The following is an 18110-nucleotide window of genomic DNA, read 5'->3' as shown; positions in this document are numbered from 1 at the left end:
AACTTGAAAATCAGCTTGCAGTTTTCTTAATTTCACAAGTGAAGATTGGTGTTTGATTGCTGTAGTAGAAAAACCACGAAAGAAATATCTTGGAAATCTGCTCTAAAATTATAAGGTTTAAATTATCTACACATCAATAATACAATGCTTGATGCTTTAACGATACTTATTAAATTTAAACATTTTTTTTTTTTTTACGTATTTATATGGAATAGGCCTTTGTCTTCCATCCCACCTGATGGAAAGTGTAGATGAAGACGAAGGTGGTACACGCCCATCCAAAAGAAACCTGTTCACTCTACTCTTAAAGACTCCGGAGTTCAATTTATCAGGAAAAATAGACATTACTTTTACATTGACTAGGTCTCATTTTAACATCATGTCATGAGAAAACTTACTTTTGCAAATTGTAGCATAATTGTCCTTAAATGCTTTCCTGGTTTTTCCTGGTTGTTTTTCAAATTTATTGATAAAACTTAAGTGTATATTATTTTTACTAGTCAGTAGTGTCACCATAACATTTAAGTAAAGAATATATAGGTACTCACGTTTTTCAGAAATTAATTTAACATTTGAATTAAGAATCGCCACCAAATAGTTGCAATTGAAACCTACCTTTTCTGTAGTAGCTTATTTAAAATTCTATTTTTATCTCATGATTCTAATTGTAATTAGTTAGGTTTAAAGAAAATAGGTTCTTTGCAGTTCAAGTTGCGACCAAACATAATTGAAGTGCGGGTAAACTTAATTTTCTTTTATTTATTAACTTTAATAAAAATAACTTACCGACTATTATCTAATTTGGATTTTTGTGTATACAAATATTTAAATAATTAGGACTATCACTAAATAAACGGTAGGATTTTATTTAATACGATTTATACGTTTAAATCGTTTTATTTAGACCGTTTTTGTTCTTACCCGATCTTGAGATTCGCTAATGGCTAAAAAAATCTAGTTTAGTTAATAGGTACAAAAGAATTGGTCCAAGCGAGGCCTTTTCTCAAAAGTTTATTCTCATAAAATTTAGAAAATATAAAAAAATATATTCGATGTGAAGTAGTTATGTACCTACCTCCCGTATAGAAATAGTCAAAATGTCCGACAAGCTATAGAAATCAAATAAATACCTAGAATCAACGTTGTTTCTTTGTTCCATTTGTTTAACTAAAAAACGGTTAGGTACTGATATGTACTAAGTAAGTAAGTAGTAACTAAGTTAGAAAAGAGTTGTTATTAGTTTTTCAAAACCAGTATTTCGTTTGTATAGACAAAGTTTTTATAAATCTGATTACTGATCAACTGTTCGCAGCCATATCCAAGCTATATCTTGAAAAGTAATTTAATAATCAAAATTGCTTAAGCTTATTATAATAACAAAATGACCATAAAAAACTTAAATTTAAAAAAAAATATATTTTGATAATTTAATAATTCGAAGGGCAACATCACTACTCTCAGCATATTGTATATGTTGATGACGAGTAACTAGAAGAATATATAATTTATTGATTAGAATATAAAAATAAACAAATTTGTTATATCTAATATATAAATCTTTTTACTATAAACGACACTAATGTACGAAATATCTAAAACGATTCGCAACACAATTTGGTGCCTTTTAATGAACTTATTTAATTTAATGAAAATTGTTATCTTTTCTTTATTATATACTCATCTACTTTTTTTAATATTACAAAATTATAAATGTATTAGGTGGATAATAGGTGATAATTTACTTACTTAAAATCCTTCAATAAAAAACATAAAAGTATTCTTTCTTAATTGTAATAAAAATTTGAAACGTCGTAGTCTGTGTTAATTCTTTTTTTAAAAAATTAAATCATTGTATTATTTCAAAAAGTTTTGAATTTTGGAAAACAAAGATAGTAGTTTAACCGTTAAAAAGATATTCTGACATATAATGTCACCATAAATTACTATTCAAAATAGTCTATAGTCTATAACGAAAACTTTCTGACGCATACTTTTTGATTGGCGCTCTTTTACTTCGTGCTTCCTTCATTCGCTCCGCTCTTTCAATTTTACAGAAAATGGCTACCGAAGAATTGGTGACTGAGCAGTTTCAATTTTTAGGTATAGAAGTATCGAAAGAAGTTTTAACTAAATGTGAGTAACCAACTAGTCGTCTAAAGATGTTTTACTCGACACCGAAGCCTCTTACTAACTTCCCCTACAGTAAAAAGTTAGTTGTTGTTAGTAAAGCTATAACGCTATGAAATTATGTTCAAGGTTGTTCTGTTATTCGTTTCTTTCAAGGTGTAAGTCTGTGTACAGAATATAATGTAGACGCCGAAAGTTTTATTGAACAATGGATGGCATTCAGTTTAACTACGTTAAATGGTGCGTCGCCAACTTTAGAAAACTTGGAATTACTCGCTAAAAGGGAATTTTCCAAACGTTCGGCAAGTCGGTCTAACGCTCTCGTTAATGAAGTTACACATTCAAGTACCGGCGCAAGTTTGACTGTTTACGGCGCACCCGCAACTATTCCGTATCCTTTTTAAAACTTTTCCACGTGTTTATTTTAAACGTAACTCTTTAATTGTTGTTTTAACGTTCGTGACGGTTACTAAACTTTTTTGTCATAAGGTTAAGTTACTGAAGTATGTATTATCAATTTTGTTGTATAATGCCAGCTGGAATACTAGTTCTAGTAATAATTCTTAACAAATCAGATCAGAAAATGAAGTCCTGTCAAATTATATGAGTACTACCCCAAAGGTATGTGAAATATATTTTTAAAAAATGCTTGAATATTTTCCTTAATAATTTTGTTATAATTACAAACGTAAACACTAACTGTAAATGCATTAATATTTTTATTAAAGAAAAAAGTAGTTTATTTATTAGCTTATATTTATTTTTCAACTTATGTGTTTCGATGAAAAATAATTTAAAACAACATTATTGAATTTACATAACATTGTATTTGCAAGCCATTTTATTTATAATTATTATGTTTATTTTAAACATCAACGAGGAGCATTCGGGAAAATTTCCAGTTACTGTTGGCTGTCGATGGGTATAAATCTAGTGGTGCAGTGCAGTCCTGTGACTAGATCTACACTCATTGATTGCTGCCAGAACTATCTGCAGAGAAGACAATTAAAGACAAATAAAAAATATTGAACATTTACATCTTTTTGTGAAGAAGACAACTTGACGGACATTTAATATAGCCTAAGAAATTTGCTATTTAATTATAATTATCAGTTCTAAATATATTTATATTTGTGCGCTTTATAAAGAATTCACAAACTATCGAAATATATGTTTTGTTATTTTACAAATTGAGATTTGTGAATTGTTTTATAAATTTTTTTTAACATTTCTTGACTTGATGATTTTTGTGGGCGAGTTTGCTTCTGGTTCATGTACACTTCAACATCATGACTAGATCCATACTCGTCTGCAGCCATCAACTCTATCTACTTCTGCAATTTGGATAATATTCTATCTTTAATTTGTAGTCATTAAGGTGTGTAAATGTTTTTTGCTAATTAATATTTATTGTCATTTAAATACAGTCGACCTAGAATAAATTTAATTTATATTGTAATGAATTTTACCATACATTTTTTAATAAATATCAAAAATACTCTATAAAATAATCTTGAGATATTGTGTCAATAAAATACTTTTTAATACATTATTTCAGAGAATTAAAACAGAGCAAAAAGAACAAGGCAAAAGTCATAACAATGAATTACACCCCGCTACATACTCACCAAACGTGTAAGTTTATTTTGATGAAAATTCACATACTTTTATCATAAATGTGCTTTGTGAATTACAGTAAATTATCTAATACAGGAATACCAATCTATAGACCTTAAATTAAATGTGAAGTTGCTTACAAAGATATTCTCATATTTGTGACAACAGTAATGAAATGACAAGCTGTTGACTGCAACATATATAAAACACCCTAGTGTGATGCATTTTCTGGTAAAAGTTATATGTATAGTAGCTTAGTTATTTATTTAAGAAATTACAGAAAAAACTCATTTATTTTAATTATAAATAAGACATTTATGAACAAATAACAAATTTAATAGCTTAGTATAGAAATAAGTTACTCAAAAAGGCAGAATAAATTATTATTTTTTTCTGTATAAAAGTTTATATGGTATGATTCTCCACCTGTTATCTTTTAAGAGTCAAATACGATGTTGCAGTTTGTATGTGTGAACATCGCTTTAGTTTAAATATAGTTACTTTTTTTTACTTGTAGATTAGATCGTGGGTGAAGATTACGTCATCAAAAACCACGAACTATTTGTATTGATGATTTCTTACCTTATTAGGTATTTCATATTAACGCTCTCAGCGTATTATTATAAATACTCGTCTTATTCCACATTGAAGTTCAAATACGTAGTTGTTTCGAGAAATTTATAGAACAAATGTATTTCAAAAGAGAACAAATTAAATTAATGTATCTTTTAACTAGGTACTTTGTAATTTTGCAAATGTCCCATTATCACATCTCTGTATATATTAGAAAATCTAGTATCTCACTCGAAATGTTGACAAAAACCAGTTTTATGTAATTCGGATACGTATATCCTATACATTTTATAATTGTGATGGTCATTGTCGCATAATTATGTTTTGATAGGCCACGCTCGAATTCTGAGGTGAGTTTCGAGTTTCTTCTTACAGAATATTACTGCTATGTTTTTCAACTCAATCATGTTAACTAGTGATGGTATAAACATGGTTCGTTTCCACGGGTATCGGGTTGTACCGAATACGAATAATCAGTAGAATTCTTATCGTGTCTCGAAAGGAATATTCCGAAAGTTATTTTTGCTATGTCACTATTCACTATATGTATTCGTATGAGTGTAATGTAGTAACGAACCCATACCCATACAATTAATTTCAAATATTAAACACTTAAATATATTTTTAAAAAATACTAATATTGTGTACTTATCTTTTCAAGTCTTATGTTATTGTTAGTTGCCTTAATGTCAGTTAGTATATTTCAATACAATAGCAAAATGTAGATATAGTAGCATTTTAAATATATGTATTTTGACGATTATTGACTAACGAGTTCGTCGATGGGGTTCCTTCTATATAAAAAAAATCCTGTTGTTGATGAGCTCCTGCATCTGAGCCTATCGTGATCGTTGAATCAGCTCATGCTTGTCTTAAAAACAACTATCGTCGGGTCGGAGCCAACACGTCAATTTTAAACTCATAGATTCAAAGGAAATCGTTTTAAGTCATTCTGCGAGGTTTGACCGCAAGAAACGAACATAAATTGTAGTTAAATGCCTTTTGACGAAAGTTAATTAATATTATTTTTACACGCGGTGTATTAGCACCAGTTGTATTTAATGAATATATAAGTAACATATGCAGTGTGTAAAAATGTTTAGGTGCGTTGCACAGTGCCGTAAATAGGGCGGTGCCACCGGTGCCCAGGCACAGGGCGTAGACTCTCGGAGTCGCAAGAATAGGCAAAAAATTTGCACGACGCTGTGTCTAACACCATATCTCTGGAACATGGATTACACTGAGAAACCATACAAAAAGTACCCAATACAAATAAAGTTAGATTTCAAGGCGAAATTAATCAGTTTTCAGTGATTTTTTTCAATAACACTTTCAACTAAATGAATATTTTGTGGTTAAATCACAATATTAAGCTCAATAATCAATATTAATACACTAAGCTATCGATCAATTATGCATATGCAACAGAATATTGTAGTCTAATACATGAATTACAACTTTTAATTATGCCAAATCGACCTCATCCTTTAATGAAGACTAGGAAGATCAGTACATGTAGTATATTATGTATTTTTTATGTTAAAATTACTAATAATCGATATAAAAGTATAATAATATTATTTATTAAATATAAAAAAATATATAATAATTAATATTTCGTTATATTTGAATTTTTGATACGATGTCCAATAACCAATCAATACAATTTTTAGTGATAATTCGGGCAAATACACTTCACGGACGAATCAAGGATCCGTTGTACATTCGTATGGCGATGAAAAATTGTTATCTGCAATAGCCTCGGCGAGCGGAGCTAATGACTTGTTGGAATTGAATATATCGCAAGTGCCGAACGATGATGGAGATTTGTATACTAAAGCGATGTAAGTTGAAACTTTTACTTCCCATTTAACTATGGAGTTATATATATTGTGTTTTTGTCATTGGAATTAAGGAACTTTTATTAGGCCATCTGTAAAATTAGAAAAAAATTAATGTAGGTAACTTATGATCTGTCGTCTATAAATAACTATAATTTGTATTTGCTTGTGTTTCATGCATATTATCTGAAATAACAAAGAGCATAATAATATTTACGAATCCAGTAATGTAGTACTTTTTTTTATGAACTGTTGTTATATGTAATAATAAATAAGCTTGTATTATTAAATAATGACGCCGGATTACTCAAAGAAAAATAAATGGTAAAATGTTGTTTTTAAAGATATAGTTATGCATATATTTGTCGATCTGCCATACCTTAACATTCCTTGTCTTAGCTTTGCATTTAATTCAACTGTAACATGACAATTCAAAAGCGCTTTTACGAGCATTCTTAAATAAAAATTATTATGATTTGATTTTATTCTTTAGTTAAGTTTGACGGACGAAAACAGACTTATGATTAGTCTGTCCGCCCATCAAGTCCTATGCTCGGCCCACTGACTATAAAGCATACACTGACGTGACTGGGCTAAAATTTCTTGCAGTGCGTATTTTTATAGGCAATGCTCACTCAACATATAAATATTTGTTTTTAGAATTATAAAAGCACTAAGGTCATAGCTCATTAGAGCCACCCGGCACCCGACTCTTACCGCCTCAACTAGTGCGGTTGATATTGTTTGTATGGATATCTATGGGTATACGCTCATTACATCAACTCCGGATCGCCTCGCTCGCAAGTTGCCCACGCGCGGGCGGCGCGTGGACCTCTCGGTGACAACTCGCAACTCGCATGCGAGTGATTCACTCGAGGGCGACGCGTTGGCGATGAAGCACACGTGTAGACGTAGTGCCAATTGTTAACAGACTAAGCGAAAATTCGTGGACTAACAGGTCTCCAGTCGTAGACCACGCGGGGTCCACCAGCGGCCAGCGCGGGGTCCACTGAGTGACGATGCGAGGTCCAGTGGTTGACCGCGCGACGTTTATTGGTGATAACACGGTGTCCACCCGTGGACCACCTGTCGACAACGAGTGGACGCCGTGCGACGAGGCGGCGCGGAGTGGGTGCCGGGTGGCTCTAATGAGCTATAAATAGAGGTCATTTGCTTATATAATTAAAAAAAAAAAAACTTTTATTCTTTAACTTTAATTAAAGGTTCGGCTTTGAATTGCTACATGAAAAAGCAAGTACTTGCGATAACCACATCAGATATTTGTCGCAGTGTATAATGAAGAAGAATGGTTTTACGGAATCGTCTTCGGTGAGACATAAAACCCAAGTAAGATATTATACATATTAGTGACTATTATATAGAATTTATATAATTAAAATTCTAAGTTTTGTAAAATGTTTGCAGACAGAAGTATTAGTAGCGGGTCGCATTGAATGTGACGCGGATGCGAGGCTCAACTCTAAAAGTGTGGTGCTACAAGGAACATGGGAAGATTCTCTAAGTCAGGCCGTATCTGTTGATTTAGATGGGTAAGAATTATCATAAAAAAATAAACATAATGTGAAGAAATCACTAATAACAATATCTAAAACAAAAGATACACTTAGGAAGACCTCAACCATTAGTGTTTTATTGTCTCCAATATCAAAATATAATAACGGTCAAAAAGGTCTTTATATTACTCTGTAATTTTATTATACACTTCTGTAAATAATGCTTGTAGGTTTGATTAAGTGAAAGAAAAAAATATTAGTGCCTTCGTTATTCTAATGAATATCTAACTCGATATTAAAAACTTCCTCAAAGAATCTCTTATCAGACGTCAATTTTTTTTTAATTATTAAGTAATGCTAAACTCCTCAGAGTGAAACAGTATTCGCTCTTCCCTGGACAAGTGGTAGTGATGCGCGGTGTTAATCCGCGGGGAAACAAGTTCGTAGCTCAGGAAGTGTTCCATGATGCATCTCGACCCGTTTCCAATCCCAAGGCTGATATGATGAACGCTTTAAAAGGTACATCAAATGCTACGAACATTTTCGATAGAGCAAGAGAAAACAAAAAAATTAATATCTACACGTGACTTCTTCTTTGAATAATGTTTTTATATATCAATCATATTAATATTATAAATATAAAATCCAAATATATTCTCGCTATGTAAGAGGTATGACTAGCCTCTTGTTAAAAGCCAAATAATTGTTTATTTTGTTAGTTAACAATTTAATTTAAATCACACTGCAATTTTTAAGTTATACCATGGCTTACAGGATAGTTCACTAATGTTGATTTATATTAAGTAAACCTTAAATCATATAATAAACTGGAAATTATAGCATGCATGAGCATGAATCTTAATCGTCTGTAACACAATTATTAACCATATTGATATTAGGTACAATGTCAATGGTGGTAGCGACTGGACCATACACAACATTGAACAACATGGCCTATGAACCACTAAAAGACTTAATAACATACATCGGCACGCATAAACCTCACGTTGTAATCATGATCGGACCATTTATGGACAGCGAACACGCAAAGATAAAAGATCACTCGATGGCCGAAACTTACAAATCATTTTTTGATAAATTGATTGATAGCATAGCAGAAGTTGGTGCAGTGAGGTAAGAAATGTTCAGATTAATATCCAGTGGAAACAATTTAATTCTCAAGAACGTGAAGAGTTTTAAATACATACTTTGTTTATTTCTATGATAATGTTATCGTAAGAAAAAAATATTTATCGTAAAAAATAAAACGAAAACAATAATAACTTTTCTCGGTATTATACACGTGTATCTAGTCATATATTCATCAATTTAATGTAAATTTCGACTAATGCTGTGTAGAATCAAAAAAAAAACGTTTTTCTTAGCTGTTCAATATTTATATATATATGTAATTAAGATGTTATTTTTTTTTAATTTGAAACAACTTAATTAAAGTAATGAGTGTTTGATGTTATGAACATTTTATGATGAGGATGAAGTGATAATATTTTTGAATTTTTCAGCCCCTTTACAAAGATATACATTGTATCGAGTTCTAAAGACGCATTCAACGTGAACATCTACCCCACTCCAGCATACAGCAGCCGTCGAAAGCACCCCAACATACACTTTCTACCAGACCCGTGCACTCTAAATATTAACGGTATTATTGTTGGCATAACCAGCACAGATGTCCTCATGCACATCAGTCAAGAGGAGATTTCCTTGTAAGTTATCAATTGAAACCCATTATTTTAGAATAAGTTATCTTACAATAAATTAAATGATCGTCTTCTTGGCTTAATTTTCATCAAGTAAGCTAGTCATATTGACTAGCGTAGGTGATATTTTAGTGCCCAAGTGTTATTGTATTTTTAGTGTAGTGTTGTGTCAGCCAATGATGAACAGTTCTTACTGTAATTATCCGTCAGGACAGCTGTTGATCATGTTCAGAGAGAAAATTGTAGAATAATCTATGTGCTGTGAAGTGACGGGATTGTAACAAAACTATTTCTTAAAATCATGGATACTACTGACAATTTGTCAAAATAAGAAATTTACAATGCTGGTCGCATTTTTCAAGGTCGCAAATTTCTAGAGAAAACAAAATCAAGTTAATACTGTTAACTTATTCTAATTTTGTTAACGGATTATATTAATATCATCGGATATGGTATATGCATGAAAGACTGACGATATAAAAGAGAATTTACGCATTGCAGAGGTATGGGCGGCGACAAGCTGGCGCGCCTGGCGGGCCACGTGTGCGCGCAGCAGAGCTACTGCCCGCTGAGCCCCGCGCCGCTGGCGGCCGACGCGGCGCTGTGGGCGGCGCACGCGCAGCTGCCCGCCGCGCCGCACGTGCTGCTGCTGCCCTCCAACTTTAGATACTTCGTTAAGGTGATATTTGCTTACATGCTTACTGTTATAACTAACGTCATGGAATTTGACAGTTAAAAACTTCAATGTGAAAAGCAAATAGTAATTAATAATAATATATTACAGGAAGTGAACGGATGCGTCGTTGTGAATCCAGAACGCTTGGCGAAGGGCGTCGGAGGCGGTACCTTCGCCCGCTTACTAATTACACCGGATATAAACCCCCCTGGAGGTGTTGCGGCTCAGATTGTTAGGATTTAAATTAGTATTAGCTGTACAAATTAAATAGGAATGTAATATTAAAATATACTTTTACGATAATTGATTTAGTATTTATTTAATAAATATAAAAAGAAATAACACAATTAAAACCACCTTTATTATTGTTAAAGAAAAAGTAAATAAAATCGTAGCATTTTTTAAGAAACGTAAAGATTGCATGTTTGTCATAAACAAGACTTATGCTGCATATATAGTGTCGTTCAGCGAGACTATGCCGCCTGGTCCCGAGCGCAGAGCGATCTGAATGCCCATGCGTGGCGAGCTGCCTGTTATTTTGCGTACTTCTGGATTTTCAATTTGACGGTAACTGTCAGACAATGTTAGTTATGATTTTTACATGAAACAAAAAATTTTGTTTTTGTACTCGTAACATGCAGAAACGTCATTTTTTATTTAAACTGAATAAGTAATCCTTGTGCACTTTCACTATTTTTAAAATTTAAATGGTTTTTTTTTTAAATTGACGAGTACATACTTACCGTTTTAAAGTCTCCAGCGGTTCTGTTTTGGCATTACGTGTACCGGTTTCCGGATCAATCGTAGTTAGAATACATCTAAAATGAAATTGTATCGTAAATTTCTTACATATATGTAGTATACTCATTCGTTACAAATTTAAATTAAATATAAATCTAACCTGGTGCAGGGTTTGATGACTTCGAATATATTCTCCCCGATTTTTATAAATTTCCAATCGTCCTCTTCGTACGGCTTCGCGCCAGTCATTACAAAGTTTGGTCTAAAGTTGCGTGCAGTCACATGAGAATCATCTAGCCTCGTATTAAGATCGTCCACTGAAGCTTGGTTTATTAGATGAAAAGGCACTTCATCGGGTAAAGCACCCTAAAACAGATAATTATATAACATTTGCATATTCCATATTTATAGCATCATTTTTTTCATAAAAGCAAGCAACCTTTCGTATTTAAATATTGTATACCTAGTAATAGACAGAAAGGATATTAAATATGTTACCGTATCGTTCTTTGTGAATTTAAAATACTTGTTGATGGTATTACTCCATTGGCGACTATTTTGCGATGCGTAGTAAACGAGTCTAAAGTTATTTGCGGTTTTATTAAGCAACCTGTAACAAAAATATTAGTAATTAATGTTATTTAAGACAAGAGTTTTTCATAACCGAATCATGTGGCTTTTGTACTAATTGACCAAATAATAACAATCCAAGCGAAATTCACAATTCAATATAAATACATGCAACTATACATTTTAAATTCTGTTCTTACTTGCCTTGAAAACCACTCGCTTACTTCCCAACCAAGGTCATACACAGGAACCGTAACGCCCCATACTGTAGCTGGCTTTGGTGTTTGATGCGGTATTACCTTAGATATCAATAGTATATTAGGTACCATAACTCATAAGTAAGTTAAAATCAATTGCACTTCCATATAAAAACCTTTCTCTATTAATATATGCAATTTTGAAATGAAGTCATGCAAGAGCTGATTTATTCAGATTGTAAACTTTACATTAGTATCGTAATTCATATTAAAAAATAACTTATCAACAAACCTCAGCCAAGTTGATTGCAAAAGATTCCATACCATTGCAATTCAATGTAAGAATTGAACTCCTGACCTTTGGTTGCACGAGCAATAATTCAGGGTACGCTCTGGCAGTTATAAAGTTGTTTTTATCGTCAACGATCATGAGAAAACTATAACAACATGCTAACATTAGTAATCATGATTGTTTAAGAAATCACGCTCGCTTAAAATATTAAAAAAATATTTACACACCGATCTCGCAACCAGCCGTCTTTTAGTCCTAAAATTGTACATTCAGCTTTATTGAGTATGACCGGACCACAAGATTTTATCGGGTATACATAGAGACCTTTTAAAGTCCCAACTTCGTTCCATACTGTTGGTAATTGCGGCTTCTGATATACTTGGTAAATACTATACGCGCAATATGCGCCTCCAATAACGCCTGCAGTAGCAACTGCCGCTGTCAAGTACGAGCCTGTTAAATGAAATAACACTTTATTAAATGAAAATAAAACAGTTTATTAGATTATTATTTTAAAATGTTTTTTTTTTCTCGATGATATATGATTATTATTTAGTCACCATAACGATATCGTTTGAAATTTAACCTTTTGTATAGCACTATTGTATAAAAATAAACAAGAGACTAATTACTAATATACCTACATGATCTGAGTATGTCATGGATCGCAGTTGCATTTTATTAGAATACTACCTTTAGATATACATGTTAATTATGTATACTTATAAATAAAATTTATAATATTTTAATTGTTAATTTTTCTTAGCAAGTAAAATATTATTTAATTCTATTTTCAATATTCTTATAATAGTAATTATTCTTATCGGACTTGTCAATGAAACTATTATTAGTAAAAGTTTGTAAGCGATCACTTATAGATTTCAATAATTTCTTGAGCCTTGTCTCACACCAACCAAACAATTAATAATTACGTGAAATATGATGTGATGTAACAAACGTTAAATAAAAATAAACAAACCAACCTTGCAAAGACATGATGTTTTTTAAAAATCAAAATCGTTAATTGAATGCAAATTATTTTGTCCGCTGCGTCCTATAAGCTGTACTGATAACAGTAAGTAACATTACCAACGGCGATAATAATTCTCCCATATTTCTTATTGGTAAGTATAGGTAATAAACAAGATATTGAGTTTTAATATGTGTACACTAGCTAAAAAAAAACATGTGAAAATGTAATAAAAATATATGTGTGAAAATGAATAATAAAGCGATTTTTCATCATTGTCTTACATACATATAATAATAATTTAATAGGAATCTCTTTACAATAGTTATCGTAATTTAGCTTAATCGAAACTACCCGATTGATGAGTAAAGATGTTAAAATTATTATAATAAATACTTATATTGCAATTTTACGTTATATTTTTCCATTTTTACTATTTAAATGAGTTTAGTTTATTTTTATATATATCTTTATTATAGATGTCTTTTGGAAGAGTAACTAAGAATTGCGATTTCAAGTATCGTATGAATTAATGATTATATTTGAACGGATAAGCTGTGATATGATTGCATAAATTAACGTATTTTTTTGTAATGTCAGAATCAGTCAGAAGTAATACATATCGTAACGCTCTATTTACTGAAGAGTATGTTAAAGTAGGGCCTATATCGGAGATGGACGACAGTGGAGATGGTCAACGGCTTTCCCATTTGTCTTAAATACTCAGAAACGTTGCAAAAATCTTCATGAAAAATAAAGTAACTCCTGTCACCAGTGGAGTGGAGTGGTTTTTTATAGCATTCTTCCAACCATTTCACGCAGTTAAGATTTGTACACTAACCATTTTATGTTAATATTTGTATATACAATTTAAGGACTTAATGTTAATATTTTTTAAGAAATAAAAATTATAATGTACTATAATTTAGTCACGAACTAAATATTTACACATAAATACTCAACGTTAAAATGTTTCCAATAAAAAATATAAATAAGCCAGATTTCCCGCAGAGAAGTTATAAATCGCTTTTTCAAAAGAGTAAATACAATAACTTGGTTTTAAACATTGATGATTAAGCAATCATCCAGCTATTAGCTGAAACTAATATAAAACAATATAAAATGGGAATATTCAATTAAAAATACTGTTTCAACAATATATTATATTTATTTGAGTAAAATAACCTTTACAAGTAATATAACATTGTACTTATTATTAGGTCAAAAAAATAAAATAAACCAGTAATAATAATATATACAAACACCAAAAATATAGAAAAATTGTAATGAAAGATTATATTTATGCGGCATATATTGTGTCGTTAAGTGAGATTACGCCACCGGGCCCGGAGCGCAGCGCCATTTGCAGGCCCATGCGCGGCGAGTTACCAGCTGATCTACGAACTTCTGGGTCTTCGATTTGACGGTAACTGTTATAAATGAAGATTGTTTTATTAAAGTAAAGTAAGGTAAAGAAACAGCCCGTAAATTTTCCACTGCTAGGCTAAGGCCTCTGCTCCTATTGAGGGGAGGGTTTTGGAACAAATTCTACCACACTGTTCCAATGCGGGTTGGTGGAATGCACATGTGGCAGAATTTCGATGGAATTAGAAACGTGCAGGTCACCTGACGATGTTTTGCTTCAACAACGAGCACGAGATGGATAAACCCAAACCAAGCACATGATAATTAAACATTTATAAGAAATATCATACATTGGGTAGAAACAAAATAGGTTCTTTTTACAGTTTTCTGCTTTATGACGACTTTTTTTGCTTTTTTTATGTTATTTAATCCGATTTATTTGATTTTAGGTTATGGTATGGGTATGGTTATTTATATGTACGAGTACATTCGTATCGCAGCTCGCTATTTACAAGACTTACTTTTTTAATGTTTCCAGAGGCTCTGTTTTTGCATTTCGCACGCCGGTTTCTGGATCAATCGTTGTTAGGATACATCTAAAAATTAAATTGGATCGTGAATATTGTAATAATCACACGTACCAATCAGTAGGATAAATATAATATGTAAATAACGAATAAATAATGAAAAAGTAATGTTGTCAATACGTTTTTATGCCTATTTGTCCTCTGCATTTCTAAATCTTATACTAAATAAATAATAATGCATATATGACTATTTTTAAACAATCTACAATAATAATTGAGAGTCGTTAATCGCAAAATTCCTCTACAAATATTACAGTTAAGAAACATACTGGTCTTAACTTAGATTTTAAGGTCGTTTTAGTATTAAATCTTCGGGGTTTTGTAAAACAATTTTTAAATATAACTTTAATTAAAAGGTCATTCTTAATTACTGATTTATCGTTGGTCATTCTCCTGACCTCATTACCATTAGGTAGCGTAGGCTTATGGGCAGATAAATATATAAATAGGTAAGTAAGTTATTAAAGACAAATTTATAAATATATACTCTTATTTCAAAATTATCTAAATATTTGAAATTCATACTCTTTTTGAAAAAAAAAATATATATAGTGTAGGCAAATATTAACAGACAACAATTACACTGTTTTAATCAACAAAAGGAACATGACCATTTCATAATTTTCATATCTGTTGAACTTCAGTTCGGATTAACTGAGATTAATGTCTTATGTCGAAGTGATGACAGTACTTACTAACAGAAAAATAAACTTACCTGGTACAAGGTTTTATAATTTCGAAAATATTATCGCCGATTTTGACAAACTTCCAATTGTCTTCATCGTAGGGCTTCGCGCCAGTGAGTACGAAGTTTGGCCTAAAGTTGCGCGGAGTCACTTGACAGTCATCAAGCCTCGTATTGAGGTCGTCCACTGAAGCTTGGTTTATTAAATTAAAAGGTACTTCATCTGGTAATGCGCCCTATAAACAATCATTAATAAGTATAGCAAGTTTTTAGTCTAATATTCGCCATAGCCAATAAAAAGCATGTTTGTGCAATTATTTAGTGAAAACAAAACTGTCGTATAAAAAAGAAAAGATAAAATAGTTAGCACGATTATACATTTAATTATCAACTTCAAATAATAAAAAGATTAAACACCTCACCGTATCATTCTTCGTGAATTTATAGAATTTGTTTGTTGATGGTCTCAATTCGCGACTATTTTGCGAAGCGTAGTAAACGAGTCTAAAGCTGGTTGCCGTTTTATTTAGCAACCTAAAATAAATATTATATACTGCATTATTATCAACATTAAATTATTTATCTTATTTATGTACCAAATCATTATACATATCTATGTAGGTTATTACAACAGACTCACTTCTCTGGCATCGTCGTATCCATACAAAGCCTTCTAGGCAATTATAACTGCTTTTTAATTTGATATATTCCATACATTTACTAAGGATTAAGAAAGAAACATTTTCAATTGTTTAAAAATAATAACTTACCTTGAAAACCATTCGCTGGCTTCCCAACCACAGTCATACACAGGCACCGTAACGCCCCATACTGTAGCCGGCTTTGGTGTTTGTAGTGCTATTACCTTAAATATTAAGAATTATGCCATAAATAAGTTATCAATTACAAGTTCTCTGAAAAGTCTTATTTATTTATATATGTAATTTTTAAACAAAGGCAAAATCTAATATTTTAATGTTGTCAATTACTAATTTAAAATATTATATATTAAAGAGGGAGTATATTATATGAATCGTATCGTAATAATATCGTAATTGGTATTTAAAAATATCTTATCAACGCACCTCGGCCAAGTTGATGTCAACAGATTCCATACCATTGCAATCCAACGTAAGAATTGAACTCCTGACCTTTGGATGTACAAGCAATAGTTCAGGGTACGCTCTGGCAGTTATAAAGTTGTTTTTATCGTCAACGACCATGAGAACACTAAAACAACATGTTAACATTAGTAATCGTTTGAGAAATCGCGATCGCATACAAAATAAAAAACAAAATTTACACACCGATCTCGCAACCAGCCGTCTTTTAGTCCTAAAATTGTACATTGAGCTTTATTGAGTATGACCGGACCACAAGATTTTATTGGGTACACATAGAGATCTTTCAAAGTCCCAACTTCATTCCATACGGTTGGTAATTGCGGCTTCTGATATACTTGGTACATGCTATACGCGCAATACGCGCCCCCAATGACGCCTGCAGTAGCAACTGCTGCTGTTAAATAAGAGCCTAAAAGAGCATAGATAAGTAAAAAAAATACATAGTACATTAGTAGTCTCCAAATAACTTGCGTAATATGAATAGGTGGTCTCTGGGTACTACACACTAGTAATATAGTCTACCGCTATTTGATATTGTTGAGTTCTGGTTTGCGGGTTGAGTGAGTCAGTGTAATTGTATCATAAATGGCATAAAAAACGTAGTGGCGCATTGTTCATGCAACGAATGCTTTACAGAGCCTATATCTGTAGAAAACGGTGACCATCATATAGCATCTTCACCCGTCAGTCATTCTAATACATTAAAAAAAATCATTTGAATCCGATAATAAAACCAACCTCAATGTAATTATTGTTGCTCCAAGAATTTGTGTATAAAAAAAATATTTTATTTTAGGTATGATTTAGGTCAACGGAACGGAAATACAACTACAGACTTATCCAAAATTTTATCTAAATATGTCTTTTCCATTAGAAAAATTAATTTCAACGATTCTTAATTAGTAGTGCTTTTGGCACAACAATATAACTTAGTAAATCTAACACAATTTAGATTTACTTTGAAATGAACTGCCACCTCTTGATTTTCTTAAAATGGTAATAATTGAATAAATATATGCTGTAAAACAATTTAAATAGCTATGCATACCATAGCTATTTAAATTGTTAATAAAGTAATTTTAGTACGTATATTTTTAGTCTCAGACAAACAGATTAGAATGAGCAGACAAACATACTACGTTAGTATGTTTGTCTGCTTATTTTAATCAAATGAGTCTTAACTTATCAACAGCAAATCAATATTAAAAAAAATATACTACTTATATTTACATCTACCTTATCGAGTCAATAAATTAGCGATACATAACCGTATGCTATAAATACTATAATATTTAATGATTAACATTGCAAATTCCTTACCTTGAAAAGACATGACGTTCATAAAATCAAAATCGTAAAATAAATAGCAATGAATATGTCCGCTGTGTCCTACAAGTAGCACTGATAACAGTAACAGTAAGTAACGTTACCAACAATCACAATAATAACATACTCTCATATTTAATATCAGTTAGTGTGGTGAGTACGTATAATGTCAACATTCACTTAT

At 31.5% G+C, this 18110-nt stretch overlaps 2 protein-coding genes across 3 annotated transcripts; one reads left to right on the top strand and one right to left on the bottom strand.

Moving 5' to 3' along the window:
• The first annotated feature begins 32 nt into the window (after positions 1-32).
• Positions 33-10373, top strand: LOC124538246 (DNA polymerase alpha subunit B). Of its 2 annotated transcripts, XM_047115236.1 has the most exons (13): positions 33-115; positions 2055-2133; positions 2284-2518; positions 2703-2748; positions 3686-3762; positions 5991-6161; positions 7382-7505; positions 7584-7708; positions 8043-8191; positions 8572-8806; positions 9196-9399; positions 9895-10072; positions 10178-10373. In XM_047115236.1, the coding sequence occupies exons 2-13, from the start codon at positions 2058-2060 to the stop codon at positions 10310-10312; spliced, it is 1755 nt and encodes a 584-aa protein (XP_046971192.1). In that variant the 5' UTR covers positions 33-115; positions 2055-2057; the 3' UTR covers positions 10313-10373. The 2 variants fall into 2 exon arrangements, with proteins under 2 accessions (XP_046971192.1, XP_046971193.1); XM_047115237.1 differs by lacking the exons at positions 33-115; positions 2055-2133 and having other exon boundaries at positions 2345-2518; positions 2708-2748.
• A 37-nt stretch (positions 10374-10410) lies between these two features.
• On the bottom strand, positions 10411-18104 carry LOC124538554. Its single transcript, XM_047115643.1, has 16 exons — positions 17921-18104; positions 16784-17009; positions 16562-16706; positions 16247-16341; positions 15899-16010; positions 15507-15712; positions 14726-14800; positions 14146-14269; positions 13612-13675; positions 12097-12322; positions 11870-12014; positions 11585-11679; positions 11309-11420; positions 10971-11176; positions 10813-10887; positions 10411-10640 (listed from the first exon to the last, which is right to left on the bottom strand). Exons 1-16 carry the CDS (start codon positions 17940-17942, stop codon positions 10511-10513), a joined length of 2058 nt encoding a protein of 685 aa, XP_046971599.1. The 5' UTR covers positions 17943-18104; the 3' UTR covers positions 10411-10510.
• Between the last annotated feature and the right edge of the window lie 6 nt (positions 18105-18110).

This window comes from Vanessa cardui, chromosome 20 (assembly GCF_905220365.1).
Source record: "Vanessa cardui chromosome 20, ilVanCard2.1, whole genome shotgun sequence".
Lineage (NCBI taxonomy): Eukaryota > Metazoa > Arthropoda > Insecta > Lepidoptera > Nymphalidae > Vanessa > Vanessa cardui.
The sequence above is the reverse complement of the archived record's forward strand: the minus strand, read 5'-3'. Positions and strand labels throughout refer to the sequence as shown.

Coding starts and splice junctions, on each gene's coding strand:
- LOC124538246 (XM_047115236.1), top strand. CDS start 2,058: ATGGCTACCGAAGAATTGGTGACTGAGCAGTTTCAATTTTTAGGTATA. Junction 3,763..5,990: donor GCTACATACTCACCAAACGT/GTAAGTTTATTT, acceptor TACAATTTTTAG/TGATAATTCGGGCAAATACA. Junction 10,073..10,177: donor ACTTTAGATACTTCGTTAAG/GTGATATTTGCT, acceptor AATATATTACAG/GAAGTGAACGGATGCGTCGT.
- LOC124538554 (XM_047115643.1), bottom strand. CDS start 17,942: ATGAACGTCATGTCTTTTCAAG. Junction 14,270..14,725: donor CCTCTGGAAACATTAAAAAA/GTAAGTCTTGTA, acceptor CATTTATAACAG/TTACCGTCAAATCGAAGACC. Junction 11,421..11,584: donor GTAAGCGAGTGGTTTTCAAG/GCAAGTAAGAAC, acceptor TTTTTGTTACAG/GTTGCTTAATAAAACCGCAA.